A 21,820-nucleotide genomic window follows, 5' to 3' on the forward strand; every position below is an offset into this window, starting at 1 on the left:
CTGGCCTTCCAGGGGACCTCGAGCAGAGGGTGCAGCAGCCTGGGCGTCCCTGGCCTCCCATGCTCACCAGCCCCCTTGCAGGCTACCTTCCTGCCTCCCTCCTCAGAGACACCCCAGCTGCCCCTGCCCCTGTGGCCGGCACCCACACGGCTCTGCCTCCCCACCCCCAGTGAGCCTGAGAAGGAGGCGTTTTGGTCTCCCTCCCTCCCGCCCTCTTGCCCACCTGGTGCATGCGAGGGCTGGCCAACCTTCCAACAGCATCATGAGGCTGCCGACCCCCCACCTCCCCCTCCCCCCGCCGCCCCCTTCCCCCCTGCCCCCTGCGCATCTGTCTTGCTTAAGCCTAGGTTGCTTGGCTTGGCGTCGACACCTCCACCCTCAGCCCAGCCCCTTGGGCACTGCCCACTCCTCCCTCCGTGTCCTGGGCCGCTGGTCTCTCCAGACCTGCCTGAGAGGCCGGGGGGCACACAGGCTTCAAAGTCTTGGCCTTCATGGACTGAGCCACCAGCTGCCTGCTCGGAGCCTGCGGCTGTGGCCACGAGATGGGCAGCAATGTGGATGCAGCACTCAAGGTACACAGAGGTTGGGGTGTTCACCAGGAAGTGACCTCGGCTGGCGCCCCCAGCCTCCTTGCTCTCTCCCTGAGGCCCTGCACCAGGTCACTGAGGGTTTCAGCTCCTCTTCACCTGCATTTTGTGGTGGAAGCCCTGTGACCTGGTGTGATGGCCACTCTACGGCTGAGCAAAGGCGTCAGTGCACGACCCCAGCGGTGGTCAGAGAGGGCAGCTTGCCCGACCTGATTATCCAGGCCCAGGACGCTGGGAGGGGCCCCATCACCTACCCCATGATGTGCTGGACATACGAGGGGTAGCGGAATTCTGTCTTACGGGCGCCTTTCTTCTCCACGTCGGCTCCTGTGGACAGAGCCCCCGCCCAGAATCACCTGGAGGGGCCGAGGGCTGGCAGGCCCCCCAAGGTAGGACATATGCCACCATCCAGAGGGTGATTTAACAAAGGCCTGAGGAAGGACCATGGGAGCACCCTGTCCCGACAGGGAAGCACCACCCGTCTCTGTCGAGGTATAAGGAGGAGAGAGAGAGCAAGGGCACGCTGCCCTCTGTGCACACTGCACGGGGTACGGCTGCCTCTGCCCGTCCATCTGCCTCGCATCCAGACAGGCACTCCAGAGGCTGAAGACTCCAGGAGGGAGCTGGTGCCAGACACAGGCCAGGAGGGAGACTTCCCACTGTCTATCTTTTGTACCTTTTGAACTTTACCCTCCATGAATGATTCACCTGTTTTATAGAAAGAAGTTTCCATCACAGAAAAGTAAAAGTGCATTTTCTTGCACTTTTTTCCCTTATACCCAAGCATCGCACCTGCTCTCCCCATGGTGCTTTCCGTTGTTCTCAAAGCAAATGGAGAAACCAAGGCCTACTGAGGCCAAAGACTTAGCGGGGCCAGTTTCCAGAAGGCCTGGGCAGGGGCACTGTGGAATCTGCATGCCGTGGTCCCCACCTCCCCCAGGCACCTACCAGCCACCCCTGGCTGGAGAGAGGGCAGGTTGCCCAGTGCCAGCATCTTGGCCCCTCCCAGCCAGGGAGGCTGGGGCCCCCTCACCCAGCCTCAATTCTCCTCTCACCTGCTCTTTGGGCCTCCAAGAGGAAGGCGTTGCCATAGTCCCAGAAGAAGAAGTTCTCCTTGGCCAGCCTGTTGATGGCTGAGACTTGCCTCCTCAGGCTGCAACAAAGCAGTGGCCAGTGGTCAGCTCGGCCCACCAGTGAGGCTCTGAGAGCTGGCCCTCTCTGTCCCACCTCTGTCATCCCAGAGCCCCACCCCTTGGAGCTCAGGCAGCTCTGCTGACTTCCACTTTGTCTGACAGAGGTGGAAACAGAGGCTCAGAGAGATTAAGGGTCTTGCCCAAGGCCACGCACCTGGCCGCTGGAGAACCAGGTGGAGGCCAGAAAAGCCCAGTCCAAAAGCTTCTGCCGGCCGTGTGTGCTTCCCCGACTCTGCGCCCGTGCCCCAGGCCCACACCCACCCCCTGAGCAGCCCAGGGCCAGCGCACCTTTCCTGGACCAGGGCCTTGAATGCAGCTGGGTTAGAGGCCAGGAGGCTCTGGGCCTCTGTGAAGCCCAGCTGCACAGGGTAGTAGCCGCCATTGAACGGGTTGTGGCAGGACGTCTGGTCTGAACCCAAGTCCACCAAGAGCTCCCCTGTGGTATCCAGTTCGTGGACCAGGCGCTCCCTGGGGAGATGCAGGGTGGGTGGTGATTGCCAGGTGGCACCTGCTGGGGGCAGGGGCGGGCACCCTCTGGCCTGTAGCACATTTTGCAGCCCACAAGACCTGCAGCAAGCTGAGACTAATCCTGCATCCCCCCCACAAAGAATTCTGCTGGGGAGACTGCCGGGCCTGGCAGAGAAGCTGCTGTGAGCTGACACTTGAAGCTTTGTGTCCCAGGAGTACTGGCCGCCCTGAGGACCTTGGCCAGAGGGGGAGGTTCACCTGGGGTTCTCTAGGCTGCCAATGCCATACCCCAACTTACCAAAGATCCACCACATTGCCATGGTAACCAAGGCTGAGCACCTCCTTCCTTCTCCTTGCTTCCCTAGAAGAGGATACAAGCAGGACAGATGTTCCTGTCACACCTGCCCACAGCTGCCCCCCACAAACAGGGGGCACCAAGCTGGCCAGATTACAGGAAACCCAGAGGACCCCCGAAAGTTCTGTGTGCAAGTGGAGGGCAGGGCCTGAGGTGCAGGCACCGATGAGGCATGCCATCTGAGGACCTGACTGTAAGGGCCGTGGTCTCGGCTGCCCCAGACAGGAGAACGGACACAACAGTGTGACAACCCTCACCCAAGGACGACGAGGAGACTCACAGAACTAGGGCTATTGCTATTAGGGCTCTGGGAGATCTTTCTAGAACTTACTCAAGGTGATCCTCAAATTGTAGATGTCATTAAAGATGATTCCAAACATTACTTGGAAAAATAAAAGGACAAAAATGTGAAACATATTTTGGGGAAGAGATTTGAACATATAAAAGCCATCACAGGTATCAGAGGTGTCAGAAAGCAGTCAGTGAGGTGGCACGGCACCTGCTTAAGATGCAGACTGACTGAGCCCAAGCTTGGCGGAGGAGGCCAGGCACGCTCCTCTCCCAAGAGTGCAAGGACGACGAAGCAGGAAAAGGCACCGAGTCCCGGAGCAGTGAGTGGGCCCCCAGACCGTGCTGAGCTGGAGGAGGACTGCATCCCAGCCGAAGGGCCAGCACAGGGACGGGGCCCCGGAGCCTCACTCCATCCCCAAGTGTGTGTTCCGCAGCTCAGGGAGCAGACGTGCGACGACAGGCTGCTTAAGGCAGTTTGTTAAACTGACTTGAAGTGATTTTGTTGTGTGTGTGAGAGACAGCAGGAATTAAGCTGGCCCAAACTTTGTGTGAGCTACAAGAGGGAGAAGGCAGATGGAAGAGAGATATTTAGAGATGACAAAAATATCAGAGCAGTTGGAAGTGTGTGTGAGAGCGTATGCATGTTGAGTGTGTATGTCTGTTCATGTGTGTATGTGTGCATGTGTGTGAAAGTGGGCATATGTAGGAATGAGTGTACATGTGTATGTATGTGGGCGTGTGTGACAGTGTGCAAGTGTGTGTGTGTTTTCAGGATGCTAAACAGCATTAACAGACATAGGAGCCAGATGAGGCCGGACCCTTCGACGCCACACCAGGAGTTTGGAATTTCTCCCATAATTGATGAAGAGTCAGCTGAGAGCAATGTGGTCAAAGTGATATTTTAGATAGATCTATGTCAAAATAGTACCCAGTCTTCAGTGTGCATTTTGACATTTCATACAAACCCCCTTTGAAGCCCCGGGTTCTAAGCGTGGCTGTGCAGCGGCGGCCTTCCCCGCGGGACCCAGGTCTGTTAGCAAGTGAGCCGAGAGGGCGCTTCCCAAATCGCATCTGGGTGGCAGCTCCCAGCCAGTTGCCCCCCATTCCCACTAAAATACCTCAGGAGACATCAGCGAGGAGGGAAACGCTGCCTCTGATGCGGCACAGACACCCCAGCCTAAATGGGGAGGAACCTGAGGGGTCCCGCTGAGGAAAAGCTCCACCGTTCAAAGGCTCACGCCCCCTAGCAGGTGAGACGGGCACATGCTATGTGGTGTGTCCGGGCTGGCACTGAGGCCACAGCAGGGAGAAACAAGACACATTCTGTGCAGAACTGTGGCTGAATATCATGCATAACTGTGGGAACACCAAGAGAGTGACTGAAAATCTCTTGGAACCCAGTGTCTCACCACAAATCTGCAGACCCAGGGGTTTCCTATGCACTGGCAATACGGACCAGCAAGAAACAGACATGGAGAAGACCCTCCCCCGATGCTTCTCCTGTACGACCTGAGTATCACTTGGTGTGGTGCCCACCGGTGGCCGGGTGTCAGGCACTGAACAGCCACACGAGGCAGCTCAGCCTCCAGGTCCCCACTTTCGACCTCACATCGGTTGTTGTACCTGAGTCTTTGAATGCAGTGGTCCAAGCTGTCGGCTACCTCCATCAGCCAGCCTTGCTTGTGGCGTTTCATGAGGGCTGCTCTATCCACCTGGGACCATGAGACACAGAGCCACCCAGTGACTAGTCACCCCTGAGTGTGTCACCCTCCTCTAGGCAGGTGCCAGGCCCCATGTAGATCACCACTTTTTAACAGTCAGTGCCTTCCTTATCAACAGAACTTGGATTTTGTTCAGACTGACACTGTGCTCAGTCCCAGGAGATGAACCATGTCCCAGCTAATCACAACTGTCCTTCCCACTGTTTCCAGCCTCCCTTGTAGATTGACCAATGACATAAAAGAAGGAATTTCTAAGACATTATTTTTCTGCTAAAATAGAGTCAGCCATAGCTGGCACTTCCCCTTCTCCCTTCTTCCTGTCTTGAATATAGATGGGATGGCTGGGGCTGAAGCAGCCATTTTGTATCCATGAAGGAAGCTCAAGAGAATCTAGAGATGTTGGCCCTGACATCACTGAGCTGCTGAACCAATGCCAGCACCGCTGGTTACATGAGAAAAATAAAACTATTTGTGTAAGCTGCCTAGTTCAGTTTTTTGCTAGCTGCAGCCAAATGGGCTCCAAACAAGTACAGCTACATATGTCACAGGTTTAGTATTAACTAAGAGCAAATCACACTGGTGTGTATCAGAGGCTTTCCTCAGAGCCACTCACCTCCTCTTCCTGCTTCCCTTCCTCTCCTTGGCACTACCGATGAAAGCTGAGAGCCCTGAAGGAAAGCCACCTGCCCTCGCCCCCAGCAGACGGCAACGTGTCACCTTCCCCACCGAATGGGGACTGAGTTGGGGGAGTCTGTGTTCATTTATTCTCAAACATTTACTAACTCCCACCTACATTCCAGGGATGTGGTGGAAAAGGGAAGTGGTGCCCACAGAAGGTCAGTGTCATGGGGGCATCGACAGGCCAGGGAAGGTGGGGGCACATCGAGGGCAGCAGGCGTGCTGCGGTGGGGACCCAGCCTGGGAGGCTTTGAGGAGGGGTGAGAGAAGAGAGGGTGAGGCTGTGAGCGGCTCTGGAAGGAGGATGGGGGGAGGTGGGTGGGAAGCAGACTCGGCCCTCCTACTGGCTCACCTCTGCTATCACGCCGATGCACCCCACGATGACTGCCGCTTTGGCCTGAGCTCCACTCATGCCGCCCAGCCCAGAGGTGACAAAGACCTTCCCGGCCAGGTCCTCGGTGCCCAGATACCGACGCCCGGCATTCAACACGGTGAGCTGCAGGGAGAGAGTGGGGCGCTCACTGTCCACTCCCAGGATGTCCACCTCCCATCCCCGACGGCCAGACGCGGCCCCTGTCTCACCACTGTGCCGTGGACGATTCCCTGGGGACCGATGTAGCAATAGCTGCCCGCTGTCATCTGGCCATACCTGACCACAGAGAAGGCAAGCAGCGAGGTGAGCCCAGGCCCAGCTTCTCCCCGTCACCCATTTTGGATGCTCGAAAACTCATTTTTAGTTACCCCAGAATGCATTAGTACAGTCTCCTTAAAAAGCATTTTAGAAAAAGCTACAGTCCCCATTCCTGGTGCCCTCTGGCCTCTCGACCTGCTATAAACAGGTTTCGCTCTCTCAGAAGCTGTGGTCTCAGTGGCAGGATTGCAGTGGGGAATACTTAGCCACATCACCGCACGCTCAGTGTGACCTGACCCAGCACCGGCACTTGCACTTTCCAAGCTTGTGCCCACGTAAGGACGCGCACACCATCGTTCACAGCAACCCTGAGACGGGGAAGCGCCCATCACAGGAGGAGGAAGATGAACTGCAGTGAGCATGATGGAATGCACCCAGCAAAGAAGAACGGAGCCCTCCCATGTGCCACCCTGCTGAGCGAAGAAGCCAGACATTAAAAAGAGTACATTCCGCAGGGGTCCACTCAAGGACCTTCACTCGGGGAGCCTGCCCGCCAGCAGGGGGGAGCGAGCTACGCATACTTGTCAGGGCTCTCCGAGCCACACTCTTCAGGTGTGTGCACTGTGCTGTGTGGGAACGGCATTCAGAGAGCTGTTTGGCGTGAGGAGTTATTATTATTGTTAGTATTATTCACATCAACGGCCTCATTCTGTAGGTATTGTTTCTGAAGCTTGTTTTTCCCCTGAACACAACGCCTGTGGGGGTCTTTGCACATCAGCACACACACATCCTGCTCGTTGCCTTCACGGCTCGCAGTACACAGCACCAGGAGCCACAGAATGTTCTTCTCTCCCCTACTGATCATCGGGATGGCTCCAACTCTGCTACACGGACAACGAACAACACTGCAGCGAGTGACCTCCTGTCCCCCTCCTCGGGCCCAGGGGCCATGCCGTCCAGGGTAGAAACCAGAAACGGGAAGCACTGGGTCCTGGGTCCTCAGTGCAAACATTTAAAATATGAATGGATACCGTCAAATTCAGAGGGATTGTGAGCAGCAATGCATGAGTGTGCCTGTTCCCATCACTTGACAGCCATCAACACTGGAATCTGGGCCGTGTGACGGGAATGACAGCCTTTTGCTCTTGCCTGAGTTTCACCCTTCCCAGAGGACTGCAGAGGTAAGGAGAGTCTTGAGCGCTTACTTCCTTGTAAACTTCAAGTTCACTGTTCTTCTCTATTGGGCTCCTGCCCCCCAGCAACTTTCCCCAGCCCCTTCTCTCTTCTGGATCAAGGGTGGACCCTGATTCTCACAGGTCTGTGTCTGAATGCCAAGCCTGTCCCAAAGCTTAGGCAAGGCACTGGTCCACTTGGAACCTCTGCTTCTGTGACGGGGGAGCCAGGCAAAGAAAGGGTTACTGAGAATCTCATCAATAACTGAGAAGGTCTGTCAAATGTTTTCCAGACAAGGAGAAACTGAATGTGCTGTTTTTCAGAAGCTGATGTACCGGTCTCACAGATGTTGCCATCTTGCAGAGAAACGCAGCAAAACCCCTACAAAAGGCTCCAGCCGCAAGCGTCCAAAAGTTGCCTGGAACTTGCTCTGTAATGGTGTGTCACCTTGCACTTGGTGCGTGAGGGTCTGCTGACCCACTACACAGGCGCCCTAGTTAAGCACCGTCATTACACAGTTGTAGCAAATAAACCCATTATCCTCAGAACTCTTGTGTACGACGTCTCTACTGGCACTGAGCTCAGGGAGACACTGCTTTTGAGAAATGTCCCTGGTGTTCTCCATTGCTTGTGAAAGCAATAAACCTTTCCTTCACCCACTTCTGCCTTGGTTGTGCTTTTCAGCTCTGCACTCACCAAGAAACGAACGTACTGAGTTTGGTATGAATATCACACAACGTAAAAGAACACTGCTAACATAACAGACCTCCATCGGGGGCAGGTGAAACCATCAGACCCCCAGCCCGTGCCAGAGCTGTGCTCCCTGGTGGGCCTGCGTCCACTGGAGCGGAGTGCCCAAGGGCCCCCTTCGTGCCCCGGTGCTAAGGGTGTTACCTTATCAGTTCATTAGTTCTCACACAATTCTCTGAGACAGGAGCATCAACATGCCCTCTTTACGGCCAGGACCCGTGTTCTGGTGTTATACAGGGACACGTGGCAGAGCTGGGAACTGACGTCAACTCTTTCTGCCTCAATCCTTTGTGACCTGCTGCATGCTGCTCCCAAGATAACTCTTGGAAGTAAATTTGTGGGGACAAATTTTCTCCATTTTGAACTTTTACCCCAGTCACTGGATGACCCTCTTGGCCACCTGTGGCCTTGCTGTCCTGACCTAGACTCCACCCCAATCTGTGACTGCTGTTTTCCCCACAGCCTCCCCAGCACTCGGTGCCATCTGTAGCTTCATTTTTTGTCAGCCTGAGAGTGAAAAAGCTTTGTTTTATTTAGTTGTTCTCAGATTGCTTAGACAAACTTTTTCCTGTCCCTACTGGCGATTTGCATCTTTTCTTTAGTCAAGTGCCAACAGCACCTGGGTCAACCCTCAGGTGCAGCCAACCAGGTGTGACTCTGCAGCTGTACCCTCTTTAAACCTCCATCCTGAATCTACGAAGCAGAAGTCCAGCAACTGCCCGAAGTCACAGTAGGCAACAGTGGAGCCAGGATGTGGACCCTCTGACTGCACGGCTGCTTCTCTTGGTACAGAAGAGGTCTTCAGGCCTCGCAATAACATTAACAGCAACAGGAACAACTATGACCAACCAAAAAAGTGCCTGGGTTTCTGAGCCTCAGTTTCTTCCTCCACAAAATGGGTTAATAAGGGTACCTAGTTCAGAGGGTTGTGTAGAGGATTAAATGTGATGGCATCTATAAACCCTGGAACAACACAGTGGTGACTATTATTATGATTATACGATGACGCTAATGCTGAGGCTAAAGCTAACTAGCCTGAGGCCTGCTTAATTGGCTCCCGGTACGACAGACATGATCACATTTTACTCATGGTTTTTATCTCAGAGCAACGCTCCCAGAGAGCCACAGAGACATACGAATCAGGACACTCACTGTAGTATTCATAATCCCAGAGAACTGGAAACGACCCAAATCAGGTGGCAAGTGGGCTAAATAAAGTAAATAATGGTGCAACTGACACCACAGGTAAAACAAGAGTAAGTTAGACCACCTGTCCGCAAATGAGCATGCTCCAGGCTGTGAGGTCAAAGCAGAAGGGCCAGTGCCGAGGGCACTGATGACGGGCTCATTACCTAAACCTGCACCCACACACACGAGAAATGCGTGCAGACACAGGAGTCACTGTGAACTGGGGAATCCAGGGTAGGAGAGGATTTCCCTTCATTGTAGCTCCTTTTACAATGTTGGAGGGACAAATTCTCAGTCTAGAGCATGCATTGATTGCACAACATAAAACGGTAGTGCTCTGCACCTTGACGGGGTTCGAGCTGCACAGGTGCGCGCATTGGTTAGAACTCATTGAATGGTGCACGTAAGGTGTACATTTATTACATATAAATTTCACCTCAAAAGAAAAAATATAAACACATATGGAATTCCAGGCCATAATATTTGCATCTTACTTTGAGAAGCATCAAAAACCAAGTTGGAGGGATAGATGGGAGGACAGATAGAAAGATAAACATGGGATAAAGTGAGTTGAGTAGTGTGTTAATCACAGAATCTTGGTGTTCACTTTAAATTCTTTCAATTTTTTGCATGTTTGAAATTATTCATAATAAAATATTGGAGAAAAGGATTCAAACTGTATGTTCACTTGCTTACAAGTATATAAAAATTGTAAGCATATCCATGAAAACTAGTAGGGAACACGTAAATATGAAATTGTGCTCCAGTGCTGTGATTGGAAGTGGTTTTGAAAACTGTATTTAGCATTGCTACATTGTTTTATAATGAAGCATGGCGTGAAATGAATAAAGGAAAATCTCCTTCAAAGTGAGGCCAGGAAGCCCTGAAGGGGGAGCTCTGGTGCACACACCGGCTGTCGCAGCTTCTCGCACAGCTCCGGGAGGAAGCAGGTCAGTCACCATGCCAGCAGGAGGAGGGGAGACCCCCCTGCCCAGCAACAGCCCAGCCGCTAAGCAGCTGTCACCACCCTGAACGCTCTCTCTCCTCCAGGGGACTTTTGTTCAAAACAGCCCCTCCCAACTTCGCCCTTTCTTCTATAAAAGCAAGTCCCTCTCCTTTGTTCTCTGGACTTGCCTATGATTTTGCCACAGTTTGCACGTCCTGAGTTACAATTCTTCTGCTATCCCTGAATAAACTCATTTAGCTGGCAAAATGAGTGGCTCTTCTGCTTTTAAGGTCAACGACGGCTAAGGTGGAAACGCCATAGTATAAACTGAAATAGCGACTTACATTGTAACCCCCATGGCAAAGAGCTTGTCATACTCTGTCCTGGAGGAGTAGTTGGGAATGACCTGGAAGAGAGGGACGGAGCCGAGGGCTGGGGCAGCACAGAGCCCTCGGAAATGACGGCTGAGCAAGTGTCAGGAACACCCGGTTCTCCCTGCTGCCCCCGGGCAGGCTCTGTGCCCAGCTGCCCCGAGACCTACCATCCCATTGGTGATGACCAGCCGAGGGGCACCAGGGCTGCTCGGAAAGAGGCCCAGCGGATGTCCACTGTACATGACCAGGGTCTGCTCCTCTGTCATCTGTGACAAGTAGGACATCGTCAGCCAGAACTGCAGAGGAGAGCAAAGCACAGAGGGCTCTGTTAGTGGGGGCCCCACAACAGGCCTCAAGTCACCAACCAGGCCCAGAGGCCCCCACAAGCCCTGGGAGTCCCCCCTGGTGCCTCTGTCCCTCCAGGTCTCCATTGCACTCCAGCGGCTCCTGGGGCCCCCAGTAATGCCACTCCTGCCCGCAGGACCTTCAACATCCCCAAAGAGGCTCCAGTGATGGCATCTCAGGCATCCGGGGAGCAGAGACCTGAGTCCTGAGCTGTGAGTTTGTAAGCTCCTTCCAGGCAGAGGACGTGGTTGGGGGAAAGGCCTGGGAGTGAGGGCCAGGCCAGCATACCTGAGCCCAGTTGCCGAACACCTGCCCATTTCCTCCATAGGTCACGAGCTCCTGGGGAAACTGGAGAAGACGCAGTGTTGTCTGAGCTGAGGGCCTGGGAAGGGAGGGCCCCCATCCCTGCACTGGGCTCAACAGGGCACGGTGGCCCACAGCCCCTGAAGAAGGAGTTGGGGGGGGCAGGGGGAGAAGCCAGAGGGGACGAGACCCAGGGACAGAGGCCTCTGTCGGAAGACTGGCCCATCTGTGGGGTAAGGGCGTGGCTTGGGGTGAGGGTCAGAGCTGGGTCTGAGGTCACTTTGGGAACTCATCCTGGGGTCAATGTCAGGACTCTGTGACCAGGTTCCGGGGCCACGGCCAGGGCTGCAGAAGCTCTGACCATGAGGCACAGTGGCCAGATTCCAGGGATGTATTGCCCTCAAGTATGACCCTGGGACTCACTCCCGCAGAGGCTATCCTTTCTCAGATGTGGGCATCCGGTGCACAGACCGGCTCTCGAGGATGCCTGTGACAGGCATGTGCGGCCATGTCCACGTGTGGCTATCAAGCCCTTGAGCCACGGCTCGTTTGATATGCTCTAAGTGTAAAATACACCCCAATTTCAAAGACTTAGTAGGAAAGAAGATTGTGAAATATGTCAATAATTTTTTTATCGATTACATGTTAAAATGATAATATTTTGAATATATTGGGATAAACAAAATACAGTATTAAATCTGCTTCTTTTTACTTTTTCATGTGGCTATTAGAAAATTTACAGTTACACGTGTGTCATTGTACCAACGTTGACGTCCTGGTGCCGATGCTCTGCTATAGAGATGGAAGATGTACCACTGAGGGAAGCTGGGAGGGGGTATGTGGTCCTCTCTGCACTATCTTTACAACGTCCTGTGAATCGATCATTATTTCTAAGTACAAATCTTAAAGGAATTACATGTGCGGGTCACATCATGTTTCTATTGGACAGCGCTGGCCCCCAGGCCTTGGCTCCCCCAGCCGTTACCTGGGCCACGGCAGGGTCCAGGTTGTTCATGATCATGTGCATGATGGCCGCAGCGGCTCTCGTCCGGCAGGGGTACTGCTCAACTGGGTAGGCCCTGCAAGGGGAGGCCAGTGGCCAGGCATGAGGATGGGAGCGCACCAGGCTTCCCTCTGGCAGAGCTCAGGCCCACACTGGCCACAACCCAGCACCTGGCCACACAGGGGTGGACAGCCAGACCTGCGTCCTGCACAAGTCGCCAAGAAGCTCCTAGCAGGAGGTGGTTCCAAGCTACCAAGGGGCTCATGCTGGGCTTTGTGCTCCCCCTTCTAGGGGTGGGGAGTAGGGCCCGAGCCCACCTGGGCCACCCTTCCTTCCTACTTGGCAGGCTCCAACTGGGAGAAAGCTGACTTTGAGGCAAAGCTGATGGCTGCTTTCCAGAAGCCTCTACCCTGGGCAGAGTTTACTTATTCCTTCTTTTCTTCATGTCACCAGGGTTCCTGGGCACTGATTCCAGAGCAGGTGCAGGCCAGCAGACCCTGACAGGAATGAGGGGACACGGCTCCTGCTTTATGGGGAGGACAACAGTCCCTAGGTAGTCTCAGACAAGTCTGGCTTCTGGCACATTCAAGACCAACGGTGCTCAGCGTGTGACCCCTGGGCAGGGGCAGCAGCATCTGGGAACTGTGAGAAAGGCAGACCCTCCCACCCCACCCTAAAACTACCGAATCCACCGTGTTGGGTAAGGCCAGCCAGCCACGCTCTCACAGGGCCTCCAGTGCCGCGCATGATTCAGCTTGAGACCCCTAATGGGGACCCTGAGCATGTGAAGATGCACAGAGACCCCTCTCCTCACCCTCTGGCAGGACGGCAAGATGTGAAGTTTAGAAAGGGATTTTGTACACAGTTTGGCTCCAGAATTGCACAGAACTGACTGCCCAGGACGGTGGGCAGAGACCCATCTGATAAGGATCCCGTATCTAGAGACCAGCCCCAGGCTGCAGACGCCACAGATGACAACGCAGCCACCCCCTCTGCGCGAGTGCGTCAGCTCGGCATGCCACGTGCAAGGGGCTCCTGGTGCACAGCCGGATGTGCCCCCCTCCTGCTGGCTCTCCCGGGCACCTGACCTCCAGCACCCCTCCTGGTAGCCCCGCTCCGCGCCCCCTTTGAAAGTGCGCTTTCCGGTGCTCACCTCATTTCAATGCTGGGGCAGAACCGGTACATGTAGATGTGCCCGTACAGTCGCAGCTCTTCGGCGAACTCAGGGGCCAGCAGCTCCTGGAGGTCCGGGGGGAAGTAGCGCAGGGCGTTCCTCAGTGCCAGCTGCAGGAGGAGAGCGGTGAGGGGCAGCAGGCGGTGCAGGGCTCCAGGATGGGCCATCCTTTGTCCTCACCTGGATTTGCCTCTGCTCCACTCAGAAACATACGGTGCCACTCAGAGACTGCCTAGTTCTCACCCCAGGCCCATCTACAACGTCACCTCCTTCAGGAAGCCTTCCTGGATTGCCCTCCCCCTTCACATGGGCAGACCTCTAGTCCCTCTCTTTTCCACATACTGGGGATCAAGTGCCTTGACCCCAGGCAAGGACCAGAGATGGGTCTGCTCTGAGGCTCGAGACTGCAGTGAGAGATGCAGACTCAAGAGGAGGAAAAGCAGGCCTGCAGGTCCCACAGGCACCTTGTCAAGCGCAGGGGGAGCACCCTCCAGCAGCACACAGTGTGGTCAGCAGCCTCAGGCGGTGCTCAACTGCATGCCTGCAGCTCTGGAGGGAGAGCCCGCGGATCCCGGGGAGCTCTTCTCAGGAGGAACCTTCGAGGGCTTCTCCTCGTCCCACCAGGGAAGGCAGCCCCAACTCCCACACCCCACAGCCGTCAGGCCTCTCCAGACACCGGCTGCTCCTGTCCTGCCTCAGGGCCTTTCACTCACCCTTCCCTCGGCCTGAATCCCCGCCACCACCCCGCCTTCTCTCGGAGGGCGGGGCTTCACCCAGGCCTCGGCCCCAGGCCCCTCCTCAGAGGCCTGCCTTGACTCCGCCTTCTTGACTGCCAGCCTCTCTCCCCATCTTTGTTTCCTTCCCAAGCCTTACATTGTCAGCGCTCTACGGTTTGTTTCCTTGCTTCCAATCTGTCTCGCTAAGCTTAAGGAGGGCCAGAGTCCTGGCGGACCCTTCACAGCCCTCTTCCTTCCAACACCAGGACTGGATCCTGATGGTGGGAGCAGGCGAAGGCGGAGGGGCCCAGGGTGATGACCTGGTGCACGGGTGCACATTGAAGCCATTTATTCAACCAGCTGACCCTGGAGAACAAACCACTTTGGGGGTGAGGGGAGATGAGGAGCTGGGTGTGACGAATTTATTCATTCATTCATTCAACACGTGTGTGTTGAGGGGAGATGTGGTGGAAGGCAGGAGGCGACAGGGGAAGTGCCTAGGGCACAGGACTGGGCCCTGAGGACATCAGTATTGGGGCAGTGGCAGAAGTGCCACCCAGGGAGACCAGGAGCTGGGAGCTCAGTCAGGAGCACAGGCGCCCTAGGGACGAGGGCAGAGGGGTGGAGAAGGAGGACAGCCAGTCCAGTGCACCCAGAGGTCCAACACAGCCCAGGCTAAGACATGTCCCCAGGATGGAATGACAAGGGTGTCACTGGGGGCCTCAGGGGTGGGGTGGGGCAGGAGGAGAGAGAAAGAGAGGGATAATTCAGGAAGGAGCTGAGGGCAAGACCAGATAACGAGGGAAAACACCAGCTCAGGGAGCTATAGAAACTGGAAAGGTTTGCAGAGCCGTTCCCTCATTTAATTTTCACATGGAATAAAAGCACAGACTCCCTTCTCCCTTAGAAAAACCTGATCAGGAATATGAGCTTCTCCAGGATGGTGGCTGGAATACGCCCCAGCAGGAGGCGCTCAAACTCCAGCGGCCATCACCATCGCCCAGGTCTGTGCAGCCCAGGGCTGGGCCTCCCGAAGTCTCTGACTTGCATCTCTGACATGTTGCCAGGTGACGCTGCTGCTGCTGGCCCAGGGGCCCCACTTCGGGAATGGCTGCAGGACAGCAACGAGGATGAACAATCCAGAGCTCTGTGCAGCAGGAGGATGACTCTCCCGCCGTGAGCTTGGGAGAAAGAAGCCAACGCAAAAGGGGCGCACTGCACAGCTTGCAGCCTGGGATTCCAAGAGCAGCAAGGTTCAGGGGTGCGCTCAGGAGTCAGGGCAGCGGGCCCTCGGGGTCGCAGCCCCTCCTTTCTGCCCGTGCGTCTGTGAGGGGCACACCTGTGCACAGGTGATTTCAGCTGCTTTCTGTGAACGTTACACTTCATCACAAAGACTGGTTTTTGTTTGTTCGTTTTTTCCTTGTGTACAGCTGAAACCAGGGGCCAACTTGCTTTAACTATACTCAGTTAGTTATTTGCAAAAGCAGTCAGATAGCGCATTACCAAAGCCCAACCTACAGACAGCAGCTCTGATGCTTGGTCACCATGGTAACGCATGCTTAAGCTGTTTTTCAGGAACTGAGAGTCGACTCCTGGTCCAGTTGAGGCCAGTTAAGATCACTGACTCATCAACTGACAGGCACCCTTTGATGCCAGAGGGCCGAAAACTCCACCCTCAGATCATGCTGAGGCCACGACTTTGTGAACACATGTCCTATGAGGAGCCATGAAGCTGGGCCACGCCTGCCCAGATCCTCAGTTACCTTACTCCTGCTCACCTCCAACCATCCATCCCACACTTCACACCACCCTGCCCTTTTATCCCATAAACGTCCCTAATCCCCATTTTCGGGGAGGTAGATTTGAGATCTGTGCTCCCCTCTCCCTGCTTCACTGCCTCATGAATAACCCCTTTCTTTGCGGCAAACTTGCCATCTCAGTGATGGGCGTTCTGCGTGGCAGGCCAAACAAGCCTGGTTCGGGAACACAGCTTCTAATCAGAGCTTGCCAAGCGAAACTGAACATTTAAAGAAAAGTTTCAAAAGCAATATCTATTACACACACACACACAAGACTTGACCTTACTACCCGGGTCCTAATATAGTCTACCCTATTCTAGCTTCTTGCATTTCATTTTCTAACAAATACTGAATGCAACACCCTAACCAATTTCATAACTTGCCAAAAGGTGGCAGCCACAGTCTGCAACCCCGTGTTCCCGTTTCCCAGCACTGCTGCTTCCTTACTGGGGTGAGCCTGGCATCTCACTAAGATGCTAGATGGAGGGGGGCCCGGGCTGAACAGAGTCAAATGCTTTTGCAACAGTGTATATAACTCGAAAAAGCAAAATTAAGGTTCCCGTCAAAATTAATGATTTTTAAATTGTATCATCGATAGAATGGACCTGGCCACTCTTTAAATGTTTTAAAGGCTGTACTAACATCAGTCTGTTCTAAAAGGAATGCACGTGTGCCATAAACATCAAGGGGATTCTGGAAAGTTCTTGAATCCTAAGCACAGCACAAAAGCTGTTTCCCACATTCTCCCTGGTATAAGATTTCCATCTTAAGACCACTGAAATTTTCTTTATCCCTGAAATTCACTAATTTAGCCTAGACATGTCTCCTTTTCTCTTCTTTTGAGGATAAACGTTATCTTTTCATCTGCAATTTCATGTTTTTCCTTAGTTCGGGAAAATCGTCTTCTATGCTTAACAGGCATAAGAATCTAACAAGCTTAGCAGCCTGCGCCCTTAGGGCCAGAGGATTGATTCATAAAAGGTCCCATGTTCAGCCATTGGGTTGGAGAATTCCTGATGGTATGGTGGGCAGAATAACGGCCCCCAAAGCTGTCTTCGTCCTATTCCCCAGAACCTATGAATATGTCACAACACACGGCAAAGGAGACTTTGCAGGTGTGATTAAGACAAGGATTTCTAGTTGGGAGATGATCCCACACTATCCAGGTCAGCCCTATGCAACCACAAGAATCCTTCCAAGAGGGAAGCAGGAGGCTCAGAGCCAGAGAGATGTGAATTTGCTATGCTGCTGGCTTTGAAGGCGGAGCAAGAGGCCAGAAGCCAAGGACTGCAGGTGGCCTTGGGAAGCTGGAAAAGGCAAGCAAAGGGATCCTCCCCTCAGAGCCTCCAGAAGGAACGCAGCTCTGCTGCATATACTTTTCTTTCTTCCTTTTTTTTTTTTTTGAGGAAGATTAGCCGTGAGCTAACATATGTTGCCAATCCTCCTCTTTCTGCTGAGGAAGACTGGCCCTGAGCTAACATCCATGCCCATCTTCCTCAACTTTATATGTGGGACGCCTACCACAGCATGGCTTGCCAAGCGGTGCCATGTCCGCACCCAGGATCCGAACCGGTGAACCCCGGGCCACTGAAGTGGAACGTGCGCACTTAACCGGTGCACCATGAGGCCAGCCCTGCATATACTTTTCTAACTTGACATTTTATAAAATACTTAATGCTACTAAAAATAGATTATGAACTTTTAAAACATAAACTAGGACAATCTGATATGTAATATTTGTGCCAAAAAATGAGAATCACGAGACCCAACAGGGGAAGCAAAAGAACAAGTATGATTTCAACATGCCTGCATTTGCACTAATACTTCTTGCCTTTAACCCAGTGAAACCATTTCAGATTCCCAACACCCAGAGTTGTAAGGGAACACAAGTGCGATACTTGAAAGCCACCATGCTGTGGTGGGCTGTTACCGCAGCCCTAGGAGACTGACTCAGTAACAGAATCCTGCCTCGGGAAGAAGGTTTCTCCTGCCATGAGCAAACCCTTCCTGTGTGGTGGCTGACCACCTTGGATACTGGCCTATGACTCTGTTTAGCTCACAGACAAGTGTCTGTGTGTGTGTACACAGTGTGTGTTTACACTGTGTGTGTGTGAGAGAGAGAATTTGGCCTATGCCTTACTCTCATTCTAACCTGGCTGCGTGCTTGTGGGGCAAACCTCACCCACCTGAAAGTTTTTGTCACTATTTCTGCCGAAAATGATGGCCATGATCCAATTGGCCTGGCCTTGTTTGAATCACCCCATCCCTGCACCCGCTCTGGCCCAGCCTTCATTAGGCCAGTTCTAGTAGGAACTGGAGCCAGACTTCCTGGGTCCAAATTATGGCTCAGTCTCTTCCTAGGCCTCTCCAGAGCTTCCATGCCCTCTTCAGCTCTCCACCCCCATAGGTAATGGAGGCTTGAGCAGGTAGGCGTGATCAGTTATTAACTCCATTTTCAGCCCCTGTCCCGTCTCTGGAGGATGGGGGGTGGGGCTGACCTGTCCAAACTTCTAATCATAGCTTGGTCTTTCTGGCCACCAGCCCCCATCCAGGAGCCCGCCGAGAGCGGCCTCTCTAGAACAAAAGACACTCCTACCACCCAGGAAATTCCTAAGGATTTAGGAGCCCTGTGTCAGAAACCAGGATCAAAGACCAAGTACCAGTAGAAAGGGAGGGCGGGCAGAGTCACCATCTACATACCTATCTTATTTCACAGGCCGAGCTGAAGGCCGGCTGAGGCCAGCACCCACACTGGAGACTTAGCCCTTCAACAGCTCAAACTCCCCAGACCAACAAGTCACCCCTACTCCGAGGGCTTCTGCCCTTCAAGCAAACGCCGACGTACACGGACAAAGACAGGTGGCCCAGCTCCTCAGTGCCCTCCTCCCAGCACAACACAACATCACACATCTGAGATGTGCAGGTGGCAGAGCTCTCGTCCCCCGGGGACCTGAGGAAGAGGCGTTAACGCCTAGGAGGGAGGTGATCAAGGGGGAGAAATATAACCACGGCTTTGACCAGGCTGAGGCCGGTCGAAAGGACCATGCAAGAGGGGCCGTACTCTTCCCCAGCGCCTCCCACCGCGGCCCCACCCCCCCACGCCCCCCCACCCCGGCCCGCCCCCACACCTTTCCCCAGAGCCCCCCTGCACCCACCCCCCCCCCATCCTTCCCCGGCCCCACCGCCACCCGCCCCACCCCCACCCTTCCCCAGCGCTCCTTCCATCCTTCCTCAGCGCCCACTCCCGCGCACAGACTAGGGGGGCAGCCACCGGAAGCGAAGCAGTGTTTATCAGGAGTGGTGGGACTCCTCTTTTCATCTTTGTGCTATTTGTATTTTCTTTTTCCCATTGTTCCTGAAATTCCTGAGGAATCTTGCTTTTTTAAAGGTTGGCACCTGGGCTAACAACTATTGCCAATCTTTTTTTTTTCTGCTTTTTCTCCCCAAATTCCCCCAGTACATGGTTATATATTTTAGTTGTGAGTCCATCTAGTTGTGGCACGTAGGATGCTGCCTCAACATGGCCTAAACAGTGGTGCCATGTCTGCGCCCAGGATCCGAACCAGGAAACCCTGGGCCGGGGAAGCAGAGCACACGACCTTAACCACTGGGCCACCGGCCAGCCCCCAAACTTCCTGAGTAATTTTTAGTAAAGGAAAAGGCGAGAACTATTTCTATAATGGGTCACCCACTTCATTTCATCCATCCCCCACTGGTGCTGCCCCGCAGCTGCAAAAGACCTTGAAGATTTGAGGGGAGGGACACAAACGGAAACAAGAGCTGCCCTGCTACGGGTACAGCTGCACGGTCCTGGCTGTCTGGGGCAGGAGGGCTCGCGGTGGGCTGCTGTGCCTTCTCGGCACTGCACACCGGCCCCCCACTCCTCCGACTGGAGGCCCCCACAGGGCCACCACTGACTGGCTGAGTGACCTGGAGCCTCAGGTCCTCATGAATAAATGGGGACAGTAATCCCGCCCTGAAGGGGGGGCCATTGGGGAGAGAATGAGGGATATGGGGTGTGATGGAGTCTGGGACACCTTGGTCCACACCCCACTGCCCCCGCACTGGGAGCTCCTGGAGGGCGGGGGTGGGGGGCGTTGAGTTGAGGAGCTGCAGCTCCTGCAGAGAGAGCAGGAAGTAGAGAACCCCACTGGGACCACCCAGAGAGCAAAGGTCCCCACAGGAATGGGGCCCAACTTCTTACCTGCTCCTCAGCAGGGCTGAGGCGTGGGGTCCTGACGGGGGCATGTGGCACCCCAGCCTGGCGGCCCCGGTTCTCGGGTAGAGGCCACAGGGGCAGGCCGGAGCACAGTGCCTGGAGACTGGACATGTCTAGCGGAGGCTGAGATGGAGGTTAGCTCTGTGGGGAGGCCAGGAAGAGACTGGGCAGTCAAGGTCCAGGTGGGCGGGGACCTCCCACCCCAGGGCCACTTCCTCCAGCCTCTCATTGGGCCCAGGGCCTGCAGAAGGTCACAGGGTCACTGGCTCTAGGCTGGCAGCCTGAGGTGTTGACTTGGGGGGGGGGTGCAGGCTTCATGCAGGGGAGGCGGCCAGGTGGAGGCCCATTTGTCCTCTTGGTGGGGTGTTGGCTTTGAGGGGCTGCTGTGTTCTCTAGGACGCAACTTTGGAGAGCTGGCGGGGCTCCAGTGTTGGGGTTTGCTCTGGCCGTGGAGGCGGGGAGTTACACAGGAGGTGATGTTGGGGTTTGGGTCTTGAAGAGGAGCCGTGTGATACTGAACCTGGCCCAGAGGTTGGGCTCTGTGCAGAAAGCACGCAGTGTCCCCTGTGCCACTTCTCCCTTGGCCTGGAGCCCACTCAGCAACAGGTGTATCCTTGTTGGCTCCCACTGAGGTGCACATTGCTCCGCCCCCCCAGAGATGGCCCTCATCCTCAGTCCCATCAACAATCTTCCAGAAAGTACTTCCCTTTAGCCCTGTTCTACAGATAGGCCACGGAGGCCCAGGTCTCACACACACAGCCAGGAAGTGGCTGGAGTCCATCCTGGCTGTCCGCGGAAGCAACCCACCTGGGTGTGAACCAGCGCAGCTCCTGACCAGCCCTGTGGCCTTGGGACCCATCCCAATACACACAAGTGGGTGGTAATTAACCCATCAGGCTGCGGAGACGCAAATTGGTTGTGTAAGCGCCAGCGCAGCGCCTGCGCGGAAAGGTGGAAAGAGCAGCCACCCCTTTCCCGTGTTACCGCTGCCGAGCCAGCCACGTGACCCAGTCCACGCTGTCCTCTTGTCGGCCTGTGGGGCTCACTGTCCCATTTTACGGTTGTGGAGACCGACGTTGAGAGAGATGAGGGGGCTTGCCCGAGGCCACGCAGCTAGTGGAGCTGGGATTTGAACCCTGGGAACCCAGAAGTCCGGCTCTAGCCACCCTCCGGGCTGCTCTTGTTCTCACTGCGGGAGAACAGTGAGGACACGAGCGAGGCGGGCGCCCCTCCCCAGCGGGGGCTGCTGACGGCTGAGCGCCCAGCGCCCTCGTGCTTGCGCTCTGGCGCTCACGCACTCACTCCATCCTCCAGCACCATCGACCGGGCACCTTCCCACGCCAGGCCCTGTTGTAGGCCCCGGGACGGGAGTCCTGGCTGCAGACCCGGATCCCCCACCCCCGCCCTCCGGGCCTACACTGCACGCAGCCTTGTCTACCAGCGGCCAGCGCCTGCATCTCTCTGCTCCAGGGCTGCTCCAGGTGACCCGGTGCCTGCGCTTCTGGCTCAGAGGCGCTGGGAGGGCTGGAGAATCGACAGCCCCCTCCCCACCTGCCCGGGAGCAGCCCTCGGCCAGCAACAGATGGGGGCTGGGGGATAAGTACCTGCTTCCTCGCCCCTTGTCAGCGGTGGGGGTGGGCCGTAACTCTGGGCAGTGTAGTGTTCTACTCTGTCTCCAGAGTCCCCAGCAGGGCTGGGCTGAGCCGCCCCTGGTGGGTATCGCACCCCCCCCCCCCACCCTCGGCGGGCCGCTTTCCCTCCCCCGCCCCCTCCCGCTCCCAGAACAGACAGCCCTCAACAAACTGCCTGGACTGAAGCCTCTCAGGATTTGCTTCTGGGGGCGCCTTGTCATCTGACTGCTCAAAAGAAGAGAGAAACCTGACAGGTCTTGTAAAATCTCTTTCTT

At 55.1% G+C, this 21,820-nt stretch overlaps 1 protein-coding gene across 5 annotated transcripts in view; it reads right to left on the reverse strand.

Moving 5' to 3' along the window:
• UROC1 (urocanate hydratase 1) overlaps positions 1-20,104 on the reverse strand; it is a 40,687-nt gene extending 20,583 nt beyond the window's left edge. For 3 of the 5 annotated variants that reach the window (XR_006885401.1, XR_006885400.1, XR_006885399.1), the window contains exons 1-13: positions 19,900-20,098; positions 13,160-13,290; positions 11,989-12,082; positions 10,989-11,048; positions 10,523-10,651; positions 10,326-10,387; positions 5,876-5,942; positions 5,646-5,789; positions 4,518-4,606; positions 2,547-2,609; positions 2,069-2,248; positions 1,643-1,740; positions 842-914 (exon numbers count right to left, since the gene is read on the reverse strand). Coding sequence is in view for 2 of the 5 variants with exons in the window: in XM_046640699.1 (XP_046496655.1) it covers positions 842-914; positions 1,643-1,740; positions 2,069-2,248; positions 2,547-2,609; positions 4,518-4,606; positions 5,646-5,789; positions 5,876-5,942; positions 10,326-10,387; positions 10,523-10,651; positions 10,989-11,048; positions 11,989-12,082; positions 13,160-13,290; positions 19,900-20,025 (1,316 nt within the window). In the remaining 3 variants the exon portion in view is untranslated. Of the gene's footprint in view, positions 1-841; positions 915-1,642; positions 1,741-2,068; positions 2,249-2,546; positions 2,610-4,517; positions 4,607-5,645; positions 5,790-5,875; positions 5,943-10,325; positions 10,388-10,522; positions 10,652-10,988; positions 11,049-11,988; positions 12,083-13,159; positions 13,291-19,899 lie in introns of all 5 variants that reach the window. The other 2 variants (XM_046640699.1, XM_046640707.1) reach the window with 2 other exon arrangements.
• Between the last annotated feature and the right edge of the window lie 1,716 nt (positions 20,105-21,820).

This window comes from Equus quagga, chromosome 1, assembly GCF_021613505.1.
Source record: "Equus quagga isolate Etosha38 chromosome 1, UCLA_HA_Equagga_1.0, whole genome shotgun sequence".
Taxonomy (NCBI): domain Eukaryota; kingdom Metazoa; phylum Chordata; class Mammalia; order Perissodactyla; family Equidae; genus Equus; species Equus quagga.